Source organism: Epinephelus fuscoguttatus, unplaced genomic scaffold, assembly GCF_011397635.1.
Source record: "Epinephelus fuscoguttatus unplaced genomic scaffold, E.fuscoguttatus.final_Chr_v1 AP022699.1".
Taxonomy (NCBI): domain Eukaryota; kingdom Metazoa; phylum Chordata; class Actinopteri; order Perciformes; family Serranidae; genus Epinephelus; species Epinephelus fuscoguttatus.
In genome coordinates this window covers 322,708-346,579 of record NW_026057521.1, presented here as the reverse complement: position 1 = coordinate 346,579, position 23,872 = coordinate 322,708, and the positions used below count along the sequence as shown (strand labels likewise).

The window sequence follows — 23,872 nt, the reverse complement described above, 5'->3', positions numbered from 1 at the left end:
ATGCAGAGCGTCGAGGGGGAGCACCATGAGAAGGCTGTGGAGCTACTGAAGGCCGCCCAGGGTTCAGTCAAGCTGGTGGTCCGCTACACCCCAAAGGTCCTGGAGGAAATGGAGGCTCGCTTTGAGAAGATGAGGAGCGCCCGGAGACGACAGCAGCACACCAGCTACTCGTGAGGCTGCTTGTTAGTCTGTATCCGGTCACCACTATTTAATTAAGTACATTTGCTGTTAAGTGTTGTCCCGATTCTGTCTGAATTATGATCAGATTTCAAACTGTAAATAACATGGGGGGAGCTAACTTGTTTCAGGTACAGTACAGGCCAAAAGTTTGGACACACCTTCTCATTCAATGCGTTTTCTTTATTTTCATGACTATTTACATTGTAGATTCTCACTGAAGGCATCAAAACTATGAATGAACACATGTGGAGTTATGTACTTAAAAAAAGGTGAAATAACTGAAAACATGTTTTATATTCTAGTTTCTTCAAAATAGCCACCCTTTGCTCTGATTACTGCTTTGCACACTCTTGGCATTCTCTCCATGAGCTTCAAGAGGTAGTCACCTGAAATGGTTTCCACTTCACAGGTGTGCCTTATCAGGGTTAATTAGTGGAATTTCTTGCTTTATCAATGGGGTTGGGACCATCAGTTGTGTTGTGCAGAAGTCAGGCTAATACACAGCCGACAGCCCTATTGGACAACTGTTAAAATTCATATTATGGCAAGATCAATCAGCTAACTAAAGAAAAACGAGTGGCCATCATTACTTTAAGAAATGAAGGTCAGTCAGTCTGGAAAATTGCAAAAACTTTAAATGTGTTCCCAAGTGGAGTCGCAAAAACCATCAAGCGCTACAACGAAACTGGCACACATGAGGACCGACCCAGGAAAGGAAGACCAAGAGTCACCTCTGCTTCTGAGGATAAGTTCATCCGAGTCACCAGCCTCAGAAATCGCAAGTTAACAGCAGCTCAGATCAGAGACCAGATGAATGCCACACAGAGTTCTAGCAGCAGATCCATCTCTAGAACAACTGTTAAGAGGAGACTGCGCAAATCAGGCCTTCATGGTCAAATAGCTGCTAGGAAACCACTGCTAAGGAGAGGCAACAAGCAGAAGAGATTTGTTTGGGCCAAGAAACACAAGGAATGGACATTAGACCAGTGGAAATCTGTGCTTTGGTCTGATGAGTCCAAATTTGAGATCTTTGGTTCCAACCGTGTCTTTGTGAGTCGCAGAAAAGGTGAACGGATGGATTCCACATGCCTGGTTCCCACTGTGAAGCATGGAGGAGGAGGTGTGATGGTGTGGGGGTGTTTTGCTGGTGACACTGTTGGGGATTTATTCAAAATTGAAGGCACACTGAACCAGCATGGCTACCACAGCATCCTGCAGCGACATGCCATCCCATCCGGTTTGCGTTTAGTTGGCCGATCATTTATTTTTCAACAGGACAATGACCCCAAACACACCTCCAGGCTGTGTAAGGGCTATTTGACCAAGAAGGAGAGTGATGGAGTGCTGCGGCAGATGACCTGGCCTCCACAGTCACCGGACTTGAACCCAATCGAGATGGTTTGGGGTGAGCTGGACCGCAGAGTGAAGGCAAAGGGGCCAACAAGTGCTAAACACCTCTGGGAACTCCTTCAAGACTGTTGGAAAACCATTTCAGGTGACTACCTCTTGAAGCTCATCGAGAGAATGCCAAGAGTGTGCAAAGCAGTAATCAGAGCAAAGGGTGGCTATTTTGAAAAAACTAGAATATAAAACATGTTTTCAGTTATTTCACCTTTTTTTGTTAAGTACATAACTCCACGTGTTCATTCATAGTTTTGATGCCTTCAGTGAGAATCTACAATGTAAATAGTCATGAAAATAAAGAAAACGCATTGAATGAGAAGGTGTGTCCAAACTTTTGGCCTGTACTGTATGTGTTGTAAGAAAGTAATCAGGACATGACCCTTTCATGCTGCAGCAGTCCCCTTAGAGTTACCTGAAGGGATGTATGGGCTCTACTTATTTTTCATGTGCTGTATCTTTTTAATGGATAGCTTGAGATTATAGGAAGAGGCGGAGGTAGGTGATCACCTCTTCTTAAGAGTGTAGCTAAATTTAAGTCAGTTGCCACCATGTACCATAGCAACACCATGCTATCTCTGAGACAGCGTTACTAGCTGGCTGGCTGTCAGCAAAGCTGACAACAAAATAAAGGCAAAATATTTACATCACAAAACATTAAAATTTCATGTACTAAATGAAATGCACCCTGGTACTTCACTTCATTTTGTACTCTTTTTTTCTTAGAAATATAGTGTTTGCTGGTTAATGGGCGTCGGGCTGTTGAAAGCAAAATTAACTGAAACTGACATCCCTAGAGTGACTGGATATATGTACTTCTAACATCTGTGGAAGTCCTTGTGTGGAAAAAAATTCCACACAAGGACTGACACACATTGTTGTTTATTTAGCTCATGTTTAGTGGGTGAAAAAATCATCAAGAGACACATTTGAAAGCAGACAATAAATTTAACACTGATCATTAACATCTTAACCATAACAACTGTATGTTGTAGTGGCCATATGTGTGGCAGTTCTTGTAGTGTATTTTATCAGCATGCAGCATCGTTTTCTTTCTCTCTTCCTGCAGATCTCTAGAGTCCAGGGGCTAGCTAATCCAATGCCTCCATCCACCTCATCGTCCAACCCACCTGACTCTTCTGTTCTAGGGGGAGGCAAGACCATTGATGGAAAGCAAAAAACCAAAGTAGCCTACCAACACCTGTTAACCTGAACTTCATGAAGCCAACACTGCAGTTTAGGATTTTCTTCCCTGCCTCTTTCCCTATTTCTTAGAGAAATGCAACAGTAAGCTTGTTGTCAGACCATGCTTGTATTTTCACCTTTCCAGTGTGAAATCATCCTCAGCATCCTGTTACATAAGGGCAATACATTCTCTTTAGTGAGTGGCTTAACTAGAACCAAGTGTTCACGACTTGAAAATTAGAGTGGTTTTACCTTTGCATTCTCATGTAGTGCACTGCACTCCTCAACCATGTCCACTGTCTGCAGTTAGAGTTGAGTAGCAGAGGAATTATGTGGAAACTGAAACCTTCAGCCTTCACCACCATTTCTCCATCAGATGTCGGAGCTAGAGGGCTAATCATTAGCATTACATCAACTACACAGGAGTCAGTAGCTGGCAAGTGTCATCTTATAAAGTTTATTTGTGTGTTCATTTATTTGCATAATTTATTCATGAAATAAAGTCTGTGTAAATTGAATGCTCTCATCTTTCCTGCTGATGTTCCAAAATCCTCCTCCAGCTGAAGCTGCTCAGAAATTTTGGTTTAGCATTTTTCATTGTATGAAGACAACAATAAAAGCCTAAAGACTTTTTTGAAAACAAATTTGTGAAACAATGATTTTTACAAAAAAGGACGAATCCAAAGCTGCAAATTGGAAACCAACGTCCTTCTCATTATTTATTTTGCGGTGGAATAGTCAGGGGTAGAGCTGGATTAACTCACCATCGGACCAAAGGGGCAAGAATTAGCTTTGGGCCTCTATTGACCCCCCTGTTTCTCCAACTGTGTGTGTTGTGTATGCATTAGTTAGCATTTAGGCTTCAAGCCCTGAGGGGGCAGAACCCTATTATGTTTGTACCAGTTTATTTTTATTTTTTAATCAGGGACAAGTGTCAGTCAGGAAACTAAATAGAGGCAGAGCAGGAAGTTTCTGGTGGACGGCTTGGAGGCAGAGCAAAAAGGCAGAGCAGATCTGCAGGGCGGCAGGGAGGCCAACGTGACAGGTGGAGCAGATCTGGGGGGTGGCTGGGAGGCTGACATGACAGCTGAAGCAGATCTGGTGGCTGGTCAGGACTTGTAACTGCTGCGGCCCAGCGGGAACAGGAACTGGATCGTGCTGCAGCTCAGCATGACCGCCGACTGGGCTCGAGGAGCAGGAGTTGGCCTGACCACCAAATGGACTCAGGAAGCAGGCGTCTGCTGGCCTGCCAACGGGACTCGAGGAGCAGGCTTCAGCCAGGCTGCTGATGCAGGAACAGGATTGGCGTCTGCTGGGACCCCGACGCCAGAACAGGAGTAGCACCTGCTGGGACCCCGACACTGGAGCAGGAGTGGTTCCTGCCGGGAACCTCAATGCTGGAACAGGATTGGCATCTACCAGGACCCCCTATGCCAGAATAGGACCTCCAATGCTGTAACAAGAGTGGTGCCTTCCAGGATCCCTGATGCCGGAGACTATGGATTGCTGATGACCTGGGACTGGAAATTGGGCTGATTTATGGTGACCTTGGACTTGAGCTGGTTGCCGGTGACCTGGTACTGTAGCTTGTGGGAACTGGGAGGACAGAACCGAGACTTCTTTATGCGTGACCTGGGAGTCTGGTAGAGGCTCCAAGGACCCCCCAGGGCCAAGCTGGTTCCAAAGAATGGGCTTACAACTGGAGTTAGCTCTGCTCTGCTGGGTCCATCAGTATGTTTACATGCAGGCAGTAGTCCAGCTAAGCTCATAGCTAGGCTAATCAGTCAAGTCAGACTTCTCGTCTTGTCTGAGTATAGATGCAGAAGGGAAAATGACATTTCTGACCAAGTACATCTGACTCCGCCCTGATAGGCGGCGCTGTGTCCTTTTTAATATAGTGCGTATTGAACTAGTAATTAAAGGAAGCTAAGAACGAATGAAGATGTTTAGCTCCTTTAGCTGTTGGAGCAGAAATGTAGTTTCCTCATCCGTCCAGAAGTGCGTCTTCTGCTTCTCGGGCTCCATGGTGTTTGTTCGTTTGCTTTTCCGAGAGTTACTACACTGCTGCAACATCATCTCGTCTTCTTCCGGGTGAAAGCCCGTGAAAGAAAAAGTGGTGCATGCGCAGAACGCAGAGTCTGACTCCAGTTGGACCAGGAGGATACACGCAACAATAGTTTGATTTTCAATCGAATTATCTAGGTGTGTTAGTCGAGCTATGGATAGTCCAATTTCAGTCGGACTAAGCCAATCATTTGTTTTTCTCAAACTGCATGTAAACATACTGCATGTTTTGGTTAGTTTGTTCTGTCATGTAGCAGTTCAAGGAGGACCCAAATGCAGATTAACAGGCCGGTCGAGGTTGAAACATAAGGTGAGCTTTAATACACCTGATAAAAAACATCTAGATACAGCAGGTAATTGAAATCTTGATACCAACCTGGACAATATGATGAACTCAAACCCAAAATCCAAATAGAACACCAGGCAGGAAACACAGGGGTGAGCACAGGAATCAATGCTGGAATGAATGCAGGAATGAACCCAGGAAAAACACTGGCCAACTGACAAAAAACAAAGGGAAACACACAGGTATATATACACAGAAAACGAATCACAAGAACGAGACAGCTGGATTAGGAAGACATGGGCAAAAGGAAGAAAATGGAGATTGGCTAACAACAAGGGTGTGGAGGTGAAGACTAGGGTGGAGCAAACAAGACTAATACAGAACAGGTGTGAAGGGAAGACTCTAGGAACAGGAAAGGACTAACGAAACAGGTGTGACAGAAAACAGGCGGGAAACCACTCAAAGACAGGAAGTAAAACCAGACACGACACAGGAGGAGAGAATCTACAAAATAGAACAGGAAGCAGATTAAACATTGTTGTGGCAATTTTTAGCCGATCTGCTTGGGAGTCAGCAAGCAAGACTGAATAGCTTCATGCACAAGAGTTTATTCTCTATAGAGAAGGCACAACCTCAGGCTCAGAGCTCAGAGGTTGTGCCAATAACAGTGAATACAGGGCATCTTTATACCTACACTCAGATGACAAGATGATGAGAAATCAATCATAGCTTTCTTAGGCTTTCCTGATTTAATTATGTTCTCTTGATTATATCAGAGGAACATACCTGTTGCAATCTAGCATAGATTGGCTGTATCTGTCAGACAGTCAATGGACTGTCTTTGAAAGCGAGATTATAGTGAATGTTAATTTCTTGATGATGTCAAGTAACGCTAGATGTTTACAAGAGGGGAATGCAAAGGTCACACACATACAAACACATGGGAAGAATGAAACAATACAAGCATATGCATGAAGAAGACAAAACAAAGTCTATAGGATAATAGAATATAAACAAACCCAGGATCATGACAGCAGCTCAAATTGGAATGAGCTACGAACATGAAACTTAGCCCCAATAACTGAAAATGATGTGGAAGAAAAGTGACTCAAAGTGACCTTATGGTGCTGCCATGATGGATTTTTTGCTAATTTGCATAATGTGAAAAACAGTAAAATCAATAGACTTTTCTTAATTTTGACTCTAACAACACCAACTTTGCTACAAAGCCTTATTGGACTGAAAGATACATTTCTATCATAAATGAGCAAGATTGGTTAAAATTCATGGCTTCCATCAATCAAAAAACTTTGCAAGGGCAGGAGTAAATTGGCCATAACCATGTCAAGCTATTTTGCTGTCTCTGTCAAGTAGCTGTCTGTTACCCAGCTAGCAGGGAACGTTCCCACAACATTGGCTAACATTCCCTACAGGTTCTGTTAAAGTTCTTAAGAAAACATTTTCATTTAATGTTCAAATAACATTATAATTATGTTTATTATTTTAAATAATGTTCCTGTATTGTTGAATGGTAACAAAGATAGAATGTTTTAGATGTAACATCCTAAGGATGTTTTGGGGATGTCTGTGAGCTAAAAAATTATAGAATGTTGCTCTATAAAACATTACCACAATGTTCCATAATAACAAAGTAAAGACATTCTCGAAAAATAATTTTAAAAACATTTTCAGGATGTTATTATGGCCTCTGATTGCAATATGTTATTTTAAAACATTCTGACAATGTTATGCAATAATGAAGAAGGAATATTGTTAAAGCAATATTGTAAAAATATTTTCAGGATGTTACTGATGCCTCATATCACAAATAGCATGTTTCTGTAATGTCATTTATAAACAAAGGAATAACGTTTTACCTATAGCATTCTGAGAATATTTTTGGGACAATGTTTAGGTAACAGATTACATAATGTTATTTATAAAATGTTTTCACAATGTTATGTAATATCACATTAAAAACATTTTCGTAATATCTGGAAAATGTTTTGAGGATGTTATTGATACTTCAGATTACGCAATGTTCTTTTCCAAACATTTCTGTAATGTGATATATTGACAAATGTAGAATATTTGTCTAAAACATGCTTAGGATGTTTTGAGGATGTTCTTAAGTTAATGGATTACTGAATGTTCACCTACAGAACATTTCCACAAATAATAAACATAAATTGCATCTTGACAGCATGGAAATGTTGGTGATGTTGGGTATAGTTGTTCCCATGATAGCAGAATTCAAAATGTTCTAGAAAATTCAGTTTTTAAGATAAAATTCTGATATTTGCCTTCATCAACCATGACTCTAAAATATTGTCATTTTTTTCAGAAAGATTGAAAATGTATTTAGCAAGAATTGGATGGTATACGTATGTTTACAGTACTGTTTACAGTCAAATGTTTTCATGCACTGTAGGCTCAAATTTTTGATCAATCAAAAATCCGAGAAACAAGTTTTGTGGAGGACAGTCTAATCTGACACTTTAGTAACATACTCAAAGTATTTTCTGGATGTTGCTTTGAGAATGTTCCTTTGTAGTTTTTCTGTAACATCATGGAAATATTTTATAGTAGAACATTCTATAATCCATTAACTCAAAAACATCCTCAAAACATTTTAAGAATATTTTAGACAAATGTTCTGTGTTTGTTAATTTATCACATTACAACAATGTTTTGGAAAAAAACATTGCAGAATCTGAGGTATCAATAACATCTTGAAAAGATTTTCCAAATGTTACATAGAAAATGTTCTTCATGTGATATAATTTATCATTGTGGGGACATTTTATTAATAACATTCTGTAATCTGTTACCGAAACACTGTCCCTAAAATATCCTCAGAATACTTTAGCTAAAACGTTCTTCCTTTGTTCATACATGACATTACAAAAACATGCTATTTGTTATAAGAGGCATCAATAACATCCTGCAAACATTTTCAAAATATTGCTTTGTGCATATTCTTCGTTTATCATCATATAACATTATAAGAATGTTTTATAAACTACATAGTATAATCTGAGGCCTTAAAAACATATGGAAGACGTTTTTTGAATGTTTTTTTTGAGAATATTCCTTTGTTGTTTTTCTGTAACATCGTGGAAATGTTCTGTAGGTGAACATTCAGTAATCCATTAACTTAAGAACATCCTCAAAACATCCTAAGCATGTTTTAGACAAATATTCTACATTTGTCAATATATCACATTACAGAAATGTTTTGGAAAAGAACATTGCGTAATCTGAAGTATCAATAACATCCTCAAAACATTTTCCAGATATTACTTGAAAATGTTTTTAATGTGATATTACATAACATGGTGAAAACATTTTATAAATAACATTATGTAATCTGTTACCTAAACATTGTCCCAAAAATATTCTCAGAATGCTATAGGTAAAACGTTATTCCTTTGTTTATAAATGACATTACAGAAACATGCTATTTGTGATATGAGGCATCAGTAACATCCTGAAAATATTTTTAAAATATTGCTTTAACAATATTCCTTCTTCATTATTGCATAACATTGTCAGAATGTTTTAAAATAACATATTGCAATCAGAGGCCATAATAACATCCTGAAAATGTTTTTAGAATGATTTTTCGAGAATGTCTTTACCTTGTTATTATGGAACATTGTGGTAATGTTTTATAGAGCAACATTCTATAATTTTTTTTAGCTCACAGACATCCCCAAAACATCTTTAGGATGTTACATCTAAAACATTCTATCTTTGTTACCATTCAACAATACAGGAACATTATTTAAAATAATAAACATCATTATATTGTTATTTGAACATTAAATGAAAATGTTTTCTTAAGAACTTTAACAGAACCTGTAGGGAATGTTAGCCAATGTTGTGGGAACGTTCCCTGCTAGCTGGGCTGAAAGCATGTTATCACTGCTGGGGAAGCAACCGCCATTCCGACATCCCTTCACTCCGACATGGGCCCCCACTTGTCTAAATGGCAACACTTAAATTTCTGTCAGACGTCTAGGGCTGCAATGAGTGGCATATTTTACTATTCAGGGCTCAACAATAAGGATTGCCCGATTGCCCGGGGCAAGTAAAACTCGCGGTCGGGCATGTAAACTAGTAACCTCACTTGCCCGATCGGGCAAGTTGCTAAAAATAGTAAATGTCAATAACTAATCGATAAAATAAATGTATTTCAAAACGTGCTCTTCTGCTCTGATGCAGGCGCGCGGCGGAGTTCCGCCACACACACAGGTGAGCACGCTAGAGCGGCTCGGGCCGCATTTTCCTGACCAAACCTGACCCCAGGTCAGCTGACAAAGATATTGAAATGGAAAGTGTATAAATAACCACCAACAGACTGCTGTTACGCACAGACAGACACGCTGCTCGCACAGCAGCTCAGCACGGCACTCACACTGAGCTTGTGTTGCGTTCAGGCGTTGTCACGTAAATAACAACTTCCAACACTTAAATAGGTCATAGCACAAAACAGCAGCATGTCAAGTGACTTTTTACTTTATTATTAGTGCTGCACAATTAATCTAATCGCAATCGCAATCGCGATATCAGGCTGTGCGATTACATAACCGCATAAAGGCTGCGATTTGCGATTAATGTAGGCTAAATAAATGTTAACGTGTGTGCCTGTGAACGTCACTGCCTCTCCTGTAGTGTGTGGAGTTTGTTGACATCACGCCCACAAGCTATCCTGGTGCGTGCGGCGGCGTGCAGCAGTGACCAACACAGGCGCTGAAGAAAGAGCATGAGCTCGACCATGAACAGAGCACATTAGTAGCGGAAAAAACGTCTGTTACATGGCGATACTTTGATTCAGGTACGGCGACGCTGAACAGAAAGACGTGCTGTGTAAGTGTAAAAGTCGCTAAACGTCCCGCGGAAACACTACCAATCTATATCAGCACTTTAGACAGCACAGCACAGAGAAAAGTAGGAAGAGTGCATGCGAGAAAGCCGAGCCGTGTAACGTTAAAGACAATGAGACAACCGAAAGCCGCCAGATCCTCATAAAACAACATCCAAGCACGGTTAAGCAAACATTTGTAAGTGTCACAGGGAAATCATGGACTCCATAACAACTGAAAAATTGAGCTATTTTGCTCTGTTTCGGCCCACATGACATTCTGCTGTGCTGTGCTATGGCGTGCTGGAATTTGTCATTTACGTGACAACGCCTGAACACAACACAGGCTCGCTCCGCTGTGTGTACAGTTGGTGTTCATTTTATTTAAGAAGGGACAGTGCACATTAATTAACATAATCACTTAAGTCACGTAAATGTGCCAAATTTAGCCATACAGGCTAATTGTCATCTGCAGATGTGCTGCGCTGCTGTGCGAGCAGCGTGTTTGACTGTGCTCAGTCTGTTGATGGGCATTGACTCACTGTCTGTCCATAACAATACCTATGTCAGGTCAGTGCCCCCTAATATAATGTAGGGGAAACACTGAATCAAGCAAAAAGACTCATGATGCCATTTATTTATTACATTTTATTGTAATTATATTGTAATCGCAATCGCAAATCACAGTATTGTCCACCATAATCGCAATCGCACATTTGTTTTCAAATCGTGCAGCACTATTTATTATATTGAATACAATTGTATGTTCCTAAATCTTGAGACACCTCATATGTAAGCTAGACAGACATTTCACCTGCTCATTACTGTGCACACATGTACTGTATGTACGTAGTCCTAAAGAGCCCTTCTGGTGCCAGTAGATACACAGAAACATTCCAGCAGGCTGTGCTTTCCAAGCATACAAAAAAGTTTCACGCATGTGAAAATTATTTTTCATGCGTGTGCTTCACCTCCGCTGCTACAACTCCATCCTAGGGGAAACACTGCTGTGTGTGTTTTGTGCAACATGTGGATGCAGTTTGTTTTGTTTTTTCAGCTCCACAAAAAAGTGTGTTTGTCAGTTCTTTCCTCACAGTTGTACAGTTTCAGATAACTTGTTCTCTTTCTGTGTTTTGAATAAACGAGTGTTGTGAAACATTTACATGGGTTCATATTCCAATTCTATCTTGAAGTAGTAGTAGTGGTCACTCAGAAAACTTTAATCTTGAAATTGAATGGTGATGTCATAATATTTCATTGTTTAAATATTGTAACATAACATTTATAGATTTTTTTTTTCAAAGCATGTCACCCAGTCCTGAAGTGGTATCATTCTCAAACTGTCAGCTGTAAACATTTTAAAGAACATTAAGGTATAATGTTGTAGCAGTCATTTGTAACATTTTAAGAAGGTTATCACAAAACAGTTTTAGAATGTTTTTATAGAACGTTCTTCCAGAACATTCTGGGAACTTAAAGAAAACTTCCCACTAAAAACATCATTAAAACATTATGGTATAATGTTATGGCAACATTTTCATTCAACATTTTAAGAAGGTTATTACAAAACAGTTTTAGGATGTTTTTATAGAACATTCTTCCAGAACATTCTGGGAACTTAAAGACAACTTACCCCTAAAAACATCATTAAAACATTATGGTATAATGTTATGGCAATATTTTCATTCAACATTTTAAGAAGGTTATTACAAAACAGTTTTAGGATGTTTTTATAGAACATTCTTCCAGAACATTCTGGGAACTTAAAGAAAACTTACCCCTAAAAACATCATTAAAACATTATGGTATAATGTTAAAGCAATATTTTCATTCAACATTTTAAGAAGGTTATCACAAAACAGTTTTAGAATGTTTTTATAGAACGTTCTTCCAGAACATTCTGGGAACTTAAAGAAAACTTCCCGCTAAAAACATTGTAACAACATTATAGGTAACATTGTCAGAATGTTTTCAGAACCAAAAATTGCTAGCTGGGTAGTCACTCACTCTACGGACAGCAAGTAGCCATCTGTTAGTCACTCACTCAACAGCAGGGAACAACATTTCAGAATAAAAACTCTTTCCTGGAAATTCACTGTACTTAAACAAAACTGTTTTGTTTTTTTTTTTCTACAAACTTGACATGTTTGCGAGTTACTTGCGGTCCATTCAGAATGTAAGTGCAAGTATTAACCAAGATCCGATGTGTTCTTATAATTGGTGCATGTGGTCGTAGCCTAGTTGGCATTATATGTCATATAATGCCTTTGCTCAACATGTGAAAATTAGCACCATAACTGGAAATGATGTTTTACAGATTTGCTTTTTATTCCATTACCTCAACTAGTTGCCACACTGGAGCCCAGGCCAGTTGATGATGTAGCCTCGTTGTTTGTGAGAGGTAGTTATTGCCATAGAACTAACTTGTGTCATGTTACAGCATAAAATTGTTGAATCATGGTAAGAGGGCCTCTCCTGTACAACTCAAAGGGGTCACTACAACCCCCATACCCTTTGACACGTGAAGAGGTTCAGACTGATGAGTTGTGAAGATTAGAAGACTGTGGTAAGTCTCAGCGTCTTGAGATCTGCTGGATGGAGACCTGACTCTATTCTCTAGACCAGGTCTTTAAAAAGAGTTATACACACTCTTTGAGATTTTGTTTTCTTGAGTTTTATCCAGCCTATCAGAGAAGTTTTTGATCAAGCAAAACCTGTGCAGCCACTCTTGTGCAGAATTTGCTTCTGCACAATACATTAGAAAATACATTCATTGAGACAATGGAGGCTGACCAGAGGGTTACTTTATTCATTCTGACCTGAAAATACAAGTTGATTCATCAGATTTGACTGTCTAGCAGTGGATGAGAGCAATAGTATCAAATACACTGCACTGCTTCTTATTTGACTCATCAGCCAGAATTTTGAATGAGGAACATTAAAAAGGACAGACGAAGAACAATGTGACAGGAGGTTTTTGTGAACCACAGGCAAACTTTCTACCTACACAAATGCAAGCCTACCTCTGCCTGCTGGAACAGAGTTATTTCCTCTCATGCAGACGCAGAACGTACGTGCTAGTTAGCTGTTGGCTGTGGTCTTTGTGATGCGTTAATGTGCAACTTTTGGAACACAAAGAGCAGTAAAACATGGACACAAAGCCACAATGTACATTTGTCCAAAATATAACAGGTTCAAGTACAATCCACGCAAGATAAATAAAATGCCAGAAATAAGACCATTAGAGGGTTTAACAAACTCACCATCACCTCTGGAATGTTTATATTTATTCAACGTATAATGCACATAACTGTACATATTTCGTTATTGTTTTTATTCTATTGATGTATATTGGAATGGACATTATAGCATCATACATTTTATATTTCTGAATGCAACACCAGGTTATGCAGTGTAATGCAGCACAAAGCACATATCTGTATATTTTTACACACTTACAGTCAGCACAGTGAAGATATTTTTATCCGTGATATCTTCAGTACTACTGTTATACATTGTAGCTTAATGCACATTTTTATTCCAAATTCTATTCTATTTTATTTTATGCCATAATATGTACATACTTCTATTTCATTTTCTTTTCTTACTTAGTATAATTCCCTACTCTTTACATCGTAGCGGCTGTAATGATTCACAATTTCCCCTCGGGATCGATAAAGTATTTCTGATTCTGATTCTTATTTCAAAACGACAGTGCAGAGTAAGCAAGGACAAACAGTAGTAACTGTCTGTCCCTGTGCCAGGGCAAAGTAACATCATACAGATGTGTATAACTTCGGACCAACTCGCATAACCTCGTTTAAATTTTTCTCATTGTTTGCTATGGTCTTGTCTTGCTTCAACTTTGCTACACTGCCCGCACAATTTTCAGTGGTGTACTGCTTGGTTTTGTCTGTATCCATAAGCTTTCAGAAATATGGACAACATGAACACAGAGTATGGACAGAAATCGCTGTCCATGTCCGTATATGTATCTAACATTGAGCATAACTGAGCCTTTAATTAGTTTCTCAGTCTGTCAAACAAAACTAGACAGTTTTCTGGGCAGGATTCAAATCTGTTTAGATAATCTTTATTGATTAATTGACTGATGATTCCATAGACTCTTCAAATGATTATGCGATGATGATTATGCAAGACTACAGAGCCACAAAACCCAGAGTGAGTCTCTCAGAGCCCTCCAGCATTCTGTTGATAACAGCATTGTGAGAAGAAAATAAAATATGTTGTTTTTCAGACAGCTTTGAATTTAACATCTGGTAATGAGAAATACCTCCCTCAGAAGCCAACACATGGAAGAAATCAACAAGCTGGTGTTTGAATTTGTGTATGTGGGGAAAAACTGACTGCTTGTGTGAATTATTTCTGGATTTACTGTTGCCCAATCATGTACATGCATGCCTGTGTCTGCCCACATGTGATGAAAGCCGGAGCAGCTCCATAAAAGGAGAAGCCACTGAAAAACCAGCAACACCTGATCAGTGAACTGTAACTGCAGAGAAGTCAGGAGGAAGCAGGATCTACCTATGTAATTTTTATTTAACAGTGAGCATTGTTTATACATGCCCAAACATGCAGACTGGAAGTTGTTCCATCTCAGTGATTTTCCTCTGGCTTGTGACTTCAGCAGTGCTAGCAAAAGCAGTGGACAACATGGAGGGAAATACAGCTGCCTCTAAGGTGAGAGATGCATGGCAAAGGATTTAGGCTGTATACTAACAGCATGATATGTATAATCCACAGTCTATCTAATGTCCAGGAAATGGCACCATGTATCAGGCACCCCTGCCCGGATACCATCTGTGTCTAAAGGGGAAAATGAGGCACAACCTTTGGTTTTGTTATGTCATGTTTTTATACCAGTAACATACACATCTCTGCTACAAATGAACACTTGAAGTTTGTTTGTAGGATCAACTGTTCTTGTACAATTGGCAGAAGTAAAATGTTACAACTTACCTCATGGGCAGGGTTAAATGTAACAGACAGAGGGTTAGCTAGAAAAGTCTGTTGGTATGTAATTAAGAAAAAAGAGCAATACACATAGATGGATAGAAATGGATAGAAAGACAGGATGTGGATATTATTGTATTGTACACATGCAGTGTCCAAAATGAACTTTTGGACTCACTGGCCAAGTGGACTGGTAGATGAAAAAAGGAGAGATGAGATAGTAATGTATTATGTTGATTATAAACTTAAGAAGAGGCCAGAGCAAAATCTGAAGCAAAAGAATTATAATACATCAAGCAACTCATCACCAGTCTCAACATGTGAGTAATTCACCTCTGGTAAGCAGTGATGAAGTGCATATGTCTAAGGCTTTTATTGTGCAAGGGAAGAAAGAAGCAAAGCTAATGCTCTGCAGCTGACAGTGAGGGAGGCAGTTAGGAGTTTGCTGTCTTAGTTCAGATTACAAGGCCTTCATGTCATTTTACTGCCCAAGTATGGGTGCAACGCTCACTCAGAGCAGTTGGGCCGCAAGTGATAGTTTAGTGCAGGCATGTCCAAAGTCTGGCCCATCGTGGCCCGCAGACCAATTTTAATTGGCCCTCGGCTTGACTTTCAAAATATACCATATGTGGCCCTTTACATAACAGTGGTTAATCGAGAAAGATCACTTCACATTTTTACCCTTCACCTCACAATGATAGGACTATCATACAGTTTGTAGACAGGCACCACAAAGTAATAGTTCATTATAAGGTAAAAAATGGTTGCATTTGTCTCACTTTTTTTTTAAACCCATTTGATGCGAGAATCAGTTGGCCCCCGGGTATTTTCACATTGTTTTATCTGGCCCCCATTCAAAAAAGTTTGGACACCCTTGGTTTAGTGGATCTGCAGGAAGCAATATATTATCTGTATGTGGGTCAAAGACGTGGCATGTCAATTCTGGTGTCCAAAGCATATTTCTGAGTGCTTTTCTAGTTTTCAACTACTTTCAGATGGTTAAATATCCACCGGGTCAATTTGACCCAGGAACAACATTGCATTACTTGATAAATGAGTTACATTGTTGCATGAAATGAAAGATTAAAAAACATCTTTTCAGATCTTTAACAGCTGTCAGTCTCTTTGTATTATGTATGTTTGTTGAAAAAATGATGTTCCTGAGACAGCCTTTAATGATAATTACTTTGAAATCTTGCAGTATGTCATTCCTGGCTAACAGCATGTCATTCCGGGTAACAATGACTCAGTCAAGTAATTTAACCCAGATTTTCATGTTATATTACTCAATCATGTTTCTTGAGTTGAGGATACAATAACAACCCTTTTACCTTTACTATAAAACATTTTAAGACATTGTCCATCTTTTTTCTCTTTTTGGCATGGAAAATTGTGTGATCAACAGCAACTAATGAACCCATTTCAGTATAAATATCCAAACATATTACATTAATTGTGATGAAAATGTTGTTTTCTGAGCAGTAATTGTTTGATGAGCTCTAACTATAGTTATCTATAAACTTTTATATGCCAACAATGGTAGACATTTTAATTAATTTTCAATTCCATTCCCGTTACCCAGGAAGGACATTTTCCATGGGATTATCCATATGATTGACTGAAAAATGTTAATTGCATTTTTAAAATGAATTCTTTTTGTTGAGTTGTATACAGAACAGTCTAATAAAGATAGAAAGTGCCTAAATTGCCATTTTTAGCCAATTATTATTATTATTCAGCCACACTTCAGACATCAGGTATACAATTCATATCAGATAATAAATATTTAAAGTGCTGTTGAATAAATACTACAATAAATACAATTAATCTTTAAATACAATAAATAAATTACAATAAATTCTTAAAATCATTATTGAATGGGAGGGAGACACGTGACCTGAAGATAAGATGGCTGCTTAGCTCCGTGGCTCCTGCCCTTGGGTCCCCAAATCTTCTAATTAAGCATGCCATTAAAAGTTTTTCTGCGTTTTAAATACTAACACCAGACAATGCAGTCACAGAAAAACTAACAGCAGCGGGCAGCCAAGCAAACCAGCTCTAATTCGAGTGAAACACTGAGCGAGCCCAGCTGCGACACGGAGGACAAAGTAGCTAGCACAATCAAGCTAGCCATGGTCGAGCAGCGTGAATTCATGGAGTCCAAGTTCGCAGATCTGAACAACACTCTGGACAAGTTACGCCACGACATCTCCACCTGCACGAAGAATGTGTCTAAACTACGTACTGACACTTCAACTCTTTCTAAACGGATGGATCCCGCGGAGAAGGCCAGCGATAATAACAGGTGTAAGATAACAGAGCTGGAAGCAAAACTGGCCGAATTAGAGGACCGGGGGCGCCGTAACAATATTCAAATCCGAGGGATACCCGAGGGCACGGAAGGCTCCAATGCTAGCCAATACATCACCACATCCCTCCCCAAATGGTTTCCCTCTCTGAGTGACCAGGATATGGAAATTATGAGAGCTCACCGCATCAGATCCCAGCGCGACAACTCCGCCTCATCCAGAACATCTCTAACATGCTGCGGTTCTCCGACCGCGACCGGATTCTCCAGGCTGCCCGGCGCTCTCCCCGGCGGCAAGGACATAATCTTTTCAGCGGATTATAGCAACTACACGATCGCACGTCACCGTGAATTCTCCACGTCTATCGAAGCAGTGAGGAAGCTGGGTTTCCAGACGTTTCTACTGTATCCTGCCAAGCTGAAAGTGACTCGGGGATCTTCGCAACAGATATTCAACACGCGCCAAGAAGCTGAGGACTTTATTAACAAAGAAGGTGAAAGTGGAGACTGAGGACAATTTGCGGATTTCACTGCATAAAGCCCAAGCTGTTTGGACCTTTTTCTTACCTTTTTCTCTTGCCTTTTGCTCTGGCTGACGATTGGAAACTCAGGCTAGTGTTATCTGCTTCTCATTGTAATATTATAAATTGATTCTGTAATATATTTCTAATCTGCTCTTTAAGTTACGTGCCTGAGACTTTATTGTGGCAATATTCAAGTTCGGATTGCAATCTGTTTATTCTACTACGTAAGTATTGTTCCACATCTAATTACACTTGTGATGATTCACAATATTGCCCTAGGTTAATTAGGTTGCAACATCATTTAATTTTTACACTTAGCACCTTGTCATTAACCATCTTGGAAAACCATGGGGATGGGGATGGCCATGTCTCTTATATTAAAACAATTCTTGGTGGAAGAAAGGTGGCATTAATTTCTATTTATGCTCCCAATGATTTCGATCCAGATTTTTTTGCTTGCCTAACAGATCTTTTATCCAGCATGCAAGAGTTTTCTCTAATATTGGGAGCGGATATGAATGCCACTGCTAACCCAGCCCTTGACTGTTCTTGCTGTTTAAATCAGCACTCCCAGAATGCTCCTTCAGTCAGTCTGAATAAATTTATTACAGATCTTAGCCTTACAGATACATTCCATGCCATTAACCCTTCAGTGACCCATTATTGTTTCTATTCTCATAGACATAGTTTCTATTCTCATAGACATTCTCATATTCTCACATTGATTATATATTCGCTTCTGCCTCACTAATATCTGAAATTCTCAGTGCAGTAATTTTACCTACCCCTCTCTCTGATCACAGTATTGTCCTGTCCAAGATAATCCTCAGAGAGACACCTAAAAAAGCTAACCGATGGCGCTTTAACACGTCACTGTTGAACAACAAAAAATTCTGTGAATTTTTCAAAGATGAGTTACGTGAATTTGTTTCAGTAAATAAAGGTTCTGTTGATGACCCGCGCATGTTTTGGGGAGCTTTAAAGGGATTTATACGAAATACTGCAGTATCCTTCTTATCCCATCAAAGCAAGATCAGACTAGGTAAAATAAATGAACTGGAGGCAAAACTGAAGGAATTGGAGCATAAACAACAAATTTCTTTTACTGACACCTTAAAATTACACATTGATGCGATACGATGTGAATTTAATTTGTTATTGAAACAAAGAGCAGAATTTTTAATATTAAGAACTAGAAGAAATTACTATTTCAACGGCCCAAGGCCTAGCCACTTGCTTGCTTTGAGGTTGAGACAAAATGAAAAATATTCAAATATCACATCGATTAGTTCTGTACGTGGTCTACTGACAGTCCCCAAGGAAATTAACACTGAATTCAGGAATTTTTTTCTCTAATTTCTACTCCTCAGAAATAACTCTGGACACTGGAAAAAGTAAGGATTTTCTGGAAGGGCTAAACCTCCCTTCGTTATCTCAGGAAGAGGCAAACCATTTAGGAACCCCTATCACATTAAATTAACTCAAGGAGACCATCTTTGGCATGAAAAGAGGAAAGTCACCAGGCTGGGACGGGATTCCGCCTGAGTTTTACTCTACTATCTGGGATGAACTTGGGCAGTACATGTTAGACATGATTCTATCTGCAATTAAAAAAGGCTCCTTCCTTGATGATGTCAACATGGCCTTACTTGCTGTCTTACCTAAACCAAATAAGGATCCCACGCAGTGTAGTAGCTATAAGCATTTTATGTGCCAAAGTAAAGGCGTTTGCCAGGATTTTGGCCTCCAGGATTGAGACACATATGACCAAACTTGTCCACCACGACCAAACTGGTTTTATGAAGTCCCGTCTGGCAAGTAACAACATCTGCAGATTACTTCATGTGTTACACTTTTCCCTGCGCGGTGTTGTCACTTGATGCCGAAAAAGCCTTTGATCGGCTAGAGTGGCAATACCTGTGGGAGGTGCTTGATGGATTTGGCTTTGGTCAGGATTTCATTAAGCTAGTCAAGGTTCTCTATAAAAATCCTTCAGCCATGGTGACGGCTAACAACATCTCATCTACTCCATTTGTCATATCTAGAGGATCCCGCCAGGGCTGTCCTCTCTCCCCTCTTTTATTTGCTCTTTCGCCAGAACCTTTAGCTCAAAATATAAGACAACACCCCCTTATTGAACCAATCACCTTTTGCAACACTCGTCATATCCTGTCCTTATTTGCGAATGATATTTTACTGTATGTCAATAATGCCCCCTCCTCAATTCCCTATGTTTTAGATGTTTTTGCTCAATTCAGTTCTCTTTCTGGATATAAGATTAACTGGTCCAAGTCACAACTTATGCCCCTTAACTCTTCCCTAAATCCATCTTCACTCTCACCTCACATTCCAGTGGTTAAATCTTTTAAGTATCTAGACGTGGATATTCACCCCTCCCTACAATCTACTTCCACAAAGAATTTCCAAAATATTCTGACGAATAGAAGAAGACTTGGAGAGATGGACAAAGTTGCCTAACTCTTTGTCAGCTCGGGTCTCCATTATCAAAATGGATGTTCTTCCCAGAGTAAATTTTTATTCCAATATGATACCTCTTCCTCCCCAAAATGGCTATTGGGACAACCTTAACAAAGTAATTTCTAAATTTGTGTGGGGTGGTAAATGATGGCGTTTGAAATGGTCTACACTGCAAAGAAGTAAAAGTGATGGTGGCTTGGCTGGCCCAGATTTTAAATTGTATTTTTGGTCGTATGTGTTGCGTCCTGTGTCAGCATGGCTTGATCCCAATGCCCAGGTCTCATGGAGACCAATAGACGAGAACCTTGCTCGCCTTCACTGGCTACAAGACCTAGTTTACTCTGCATTGCCTCCCAAACTTGCTAAACGTCAGCTTGGTCCAATTATGTCATTTTTATTGTCAACATGGCGATTAGTAGGAAATCATACTCAGACCTCTTTAAAATGGCACACTCATAGCCCCATATTTAATCATTTCAATCTAATTACAGGAGGAACCCCCTTTCGGTTTCGGCAATGGTCTGCAGAAGGCATCAATACTTTGTCAGATATATGGGATGCTAGAGGAATGAGATTATTTGAAGACTTGTGCTTGATGTATAATATTTCTAAAAGGTCATCCTTCTTTTACTTTCGGCTCAGGTTAGCAATGTGAACTTATGGGGTCCCATGGGGAATAGCTTAAAAACTCATCCACTCCATTCTCTGCTGGATGTGAGAGGTCGAACTACAGGTTTAATATCTAAGATATATGTACTATTAAATTCTGTCTGCCAACCTCTGGCAGTCCATCAGATCTGGAGTAGGGGTCTTGATTGTTAGGCAGATGAAATTTGCTGGTCAACAGTCTGGGTCAATTTAGACCGCAGCTCAAAAAATCCCAACCACAAATTGATACATTTTAAATACATCCATACATTTGCTGTGTATTTGTTGCTATGTTGTTGTTATCTGTGATACAACATTTAATAATAATATATCTTGAGACTGAATATTGCCCATTAGACATACCCCAAATGAATTACATTTCATATTTAACCACTACAGAGATCTCAGCGACAAATTTCAAAAGGACTACCTGTGAGAGGCTGCTCTCGGCGGGGCAGCCTGAGCACTCATACACACGTTTATTATCTATGAGTGCTGACACCGCTGTCATCTAGAGGGACCTCACATTTAAGTGGGCTCTATATTAATACATCAACCATGGGGTTGAAGTTTAAACGACGCATGAAAACACTTTGTGACAAAACAACATATCGGTAATTACGACTTGCAATCGTGCGCCTTTCCCTCACTTGCCTTCTCTGATGATTGTTGCGAAATCCACGCTGGGATACCTGGCTGTCTAAGTCCACACAAGTCTGCTCAGATGCATCCCCGGTAAAAGGGGCGTGGTGAGAACACATCCGGGCATTTGGACTGAACTTGGCTAGATGTGAACTTTGAATTGGAACAGTACTTGGGCTGTGACTGATGACGTGTCACGAGTCCACAAGACCACAAGTCCGCACAAGAACGCATATTGAGAAACAGCTCTGAAAAAGCCTCAAGACTGCCTGTAACGAGGCCTTGCTCTTGGTAGTCACGTGATTGTGGGCGTGCCGAAGCAGGGATCGAAACACTGCTGTTTCAAAAGATCGACACTGTGTCGTGCAAACTGGCTCAAGTGTAACATCACTAGCTGATTGTATAGATCTTCTTTGCCACTGGGGGGATGATGTGTGTAAAGCATTCATGTTTTTAGAGACATAGATGTGAACTCCAACTGCAATTTGACAGGTTTACAGAGGCAGCTTTTTCTTGCCTGTGTGTCCTTGTGTATCAGTTTGGGTCCCCTCTCTAAATTCGTATTTTGTGCTGGTCCCTGAACGCAGAACTTTTAGATCCAGCACAATGAACAATTGACCTATGGCTAAGCCATGCCCCCCTCCGCTCACTCAGACAAAATATCAACATTCAGCGACTGGCGCTATGGCAGGTGTCACAGTACACGGCATTTTGCAGGAGGCAATTGATGATTTTTGGAGACATAATGAACAAATTTTGGTGCATCAAAGTGCCACTGAAGTTTAGGTTTTTGGCTCAGAATATGAGAAAAGGATAACAGCCTTTTTACCATCTTTACCAAGAGTGTCTCTCCATTACTTTGGTGCTACAATATTTACATTGAATCATTCAGCATAACGTTTGCCAACCTTTGTTATTTCTGCGATTACAGATAAGTTAATGAAGCTAAGCTCCAGAAGTTAATGTTAGCTTAACTAGAGCCCTTTGGACAACAGCTAACAATGATGTACAATCACCAAAGTACAAAACTAAAACAAAATAATAGGCTAATGAACTCCCAGCAAACAAGGTGTCATTAATGAAGCTAAGCTCCAGAAGTTAACGTTAGCTTAACTAGAGCCCTTTGGACAACAGCTAACAATGATGTACAAGTTTTGTACAAGTACAAAACTAGAACAAAATAATAGGCTAATGAACTCCCAGCAAACAAGGTGTTATTATGAACAATGCAGCTAAGAGCTAACGTTAGGCTAACTTTAGCTAACGTTAGCTAGAGATGTTAAAAATAACTTTATATTTCTTTGCAGCAGTGACTATGTTACCTCAAACACGATGTTGACCTACCTTAAAACAGATGTAGACATCCTTGTTAATCTTAATCACGTTGAGTTGATGTTGTGGTCTACCGCACAACTTTATCCAAAGGAGACACTTTTCTCGGTTGAGATGTGGTTTAAAGAGTACAAACACCTCGTCACCCAGCCTCTCAGGATGCCTTGTATCGGACTTGCATGTACCCCACGCACACCGTTAGACCACTTTTAAACTTCAAATCTCCGACAAAGCGAAACGAAACTGACTTTCTATAATGCATTTCAATGGACGTCCAGGCAGAGAATGTCCGAGTGTATGGGAATGGCTATACGCACTGTGATTAGCTCATCGCTTTTGAGCGTTTTTAGCAGGGGCGCTTCTTGGGACTGAGAACATTGGGGGCTGAGCCCAGAACCTTATAGGGAAGTCTAGGGGATCCTACCTGGGAAAAAAACTCTATGCTTTCTTGAGCCTTATTGCGTCTTGTCTACAACCAAATACTGCCAACATGTACTTCAAAATGTGTCAAAATAAAATTATATTATATTGATAGAAACAGGATGATGCACTTATAGATAACACAGGAATTAAAGCCAAAAAAATAAATATTTTGTAAATATTTTGACTGAAGCCAAGTCATATTCCCCCTCAATTTTTAAAAAATGTTAGAGGTTACATGATTTGCGATTTTTAGTTTGCTTTTTTTTTTTAACACCAGACCATGTGAAAAAGTTGAGTGATGATGCCTACAGACTATATCAGGAGCCATATTTTCCCCAAAAAATGCACATTACATGAGTCAGTTTAAGGCAAAATGAGATAGAGGTGCTCGGCAGCGCTCGGCAGCCCTTCGGAAGTCCTCGGGAGTTTTATTGTGAAAGCTCAGCTTTCACAATAAAAAGAAAAAGGCCAACACTTCAACCCACACAGCAACGTTAGAAGGACATAACAACAGTTACGTAGTTGTGTGCGGTATCTTTGGTAACTCATGTGAGAAAAAT

General features: G+C 39.7%; 2 protein-coding genes across 6 annotated transcripts in view; both read left to right on the top strand.

Moving 5' to 3' along the window:
- The window catches only part of lin7b (lin-7 homolog B (C. elegans)), a 57,819-nt gene extending 53,303 nt beyond the window's left edge, over window positions 1-4,516 (top strand). The window contains exons 5-6 of one of the 2 annotated variants that reach the window (XM_049570854.1): window positions 7-170; window positions 2,651-4,516. In XM_049570854.1, the coding sequence (XP_049426811.1) occupies window positions 7-170; window positions 2,651-2,672 (186 nt within the window). In that variant the 3' untranslated portion in view covers window positions 2,673-4,516. Of the gene's footprint in view, window positions 1-6; window positions 171-2,650 lie in introns of those variants that run through there. The other variant, XR_007448862.1, reaches the window with a different exon arrangement.
- A 9,927-nt stretch (window positions 4,517-14,443) lies between these two features.
- LOC125885353 (cytosolic phospholipase A2 gamma-like) overlaps window positions 14,444-23,872 on the top strand; it is a 65,021-nt gene continuing 55,592 nt past the window's right edge. For 2 of the 4 annotated variants that reach the window (XM_049570839.1, XM_049570842.1), the window contains exon 1: window positions 14,444-14,684. In XM_049570839.1, the coding sequence (XP_049426796.1) occupies window positions 14,577-14,684 (108 nt within the window). In that variant the 5' untranslated portion in view covers window positions 14,444-14,576. The remainder of the gene's footprint in view (window positions 14,685-23,872) is intronic. The other 2 variants (XM_049570841.1, XM_049570838.1) reach the window with 1 other exon arrangement.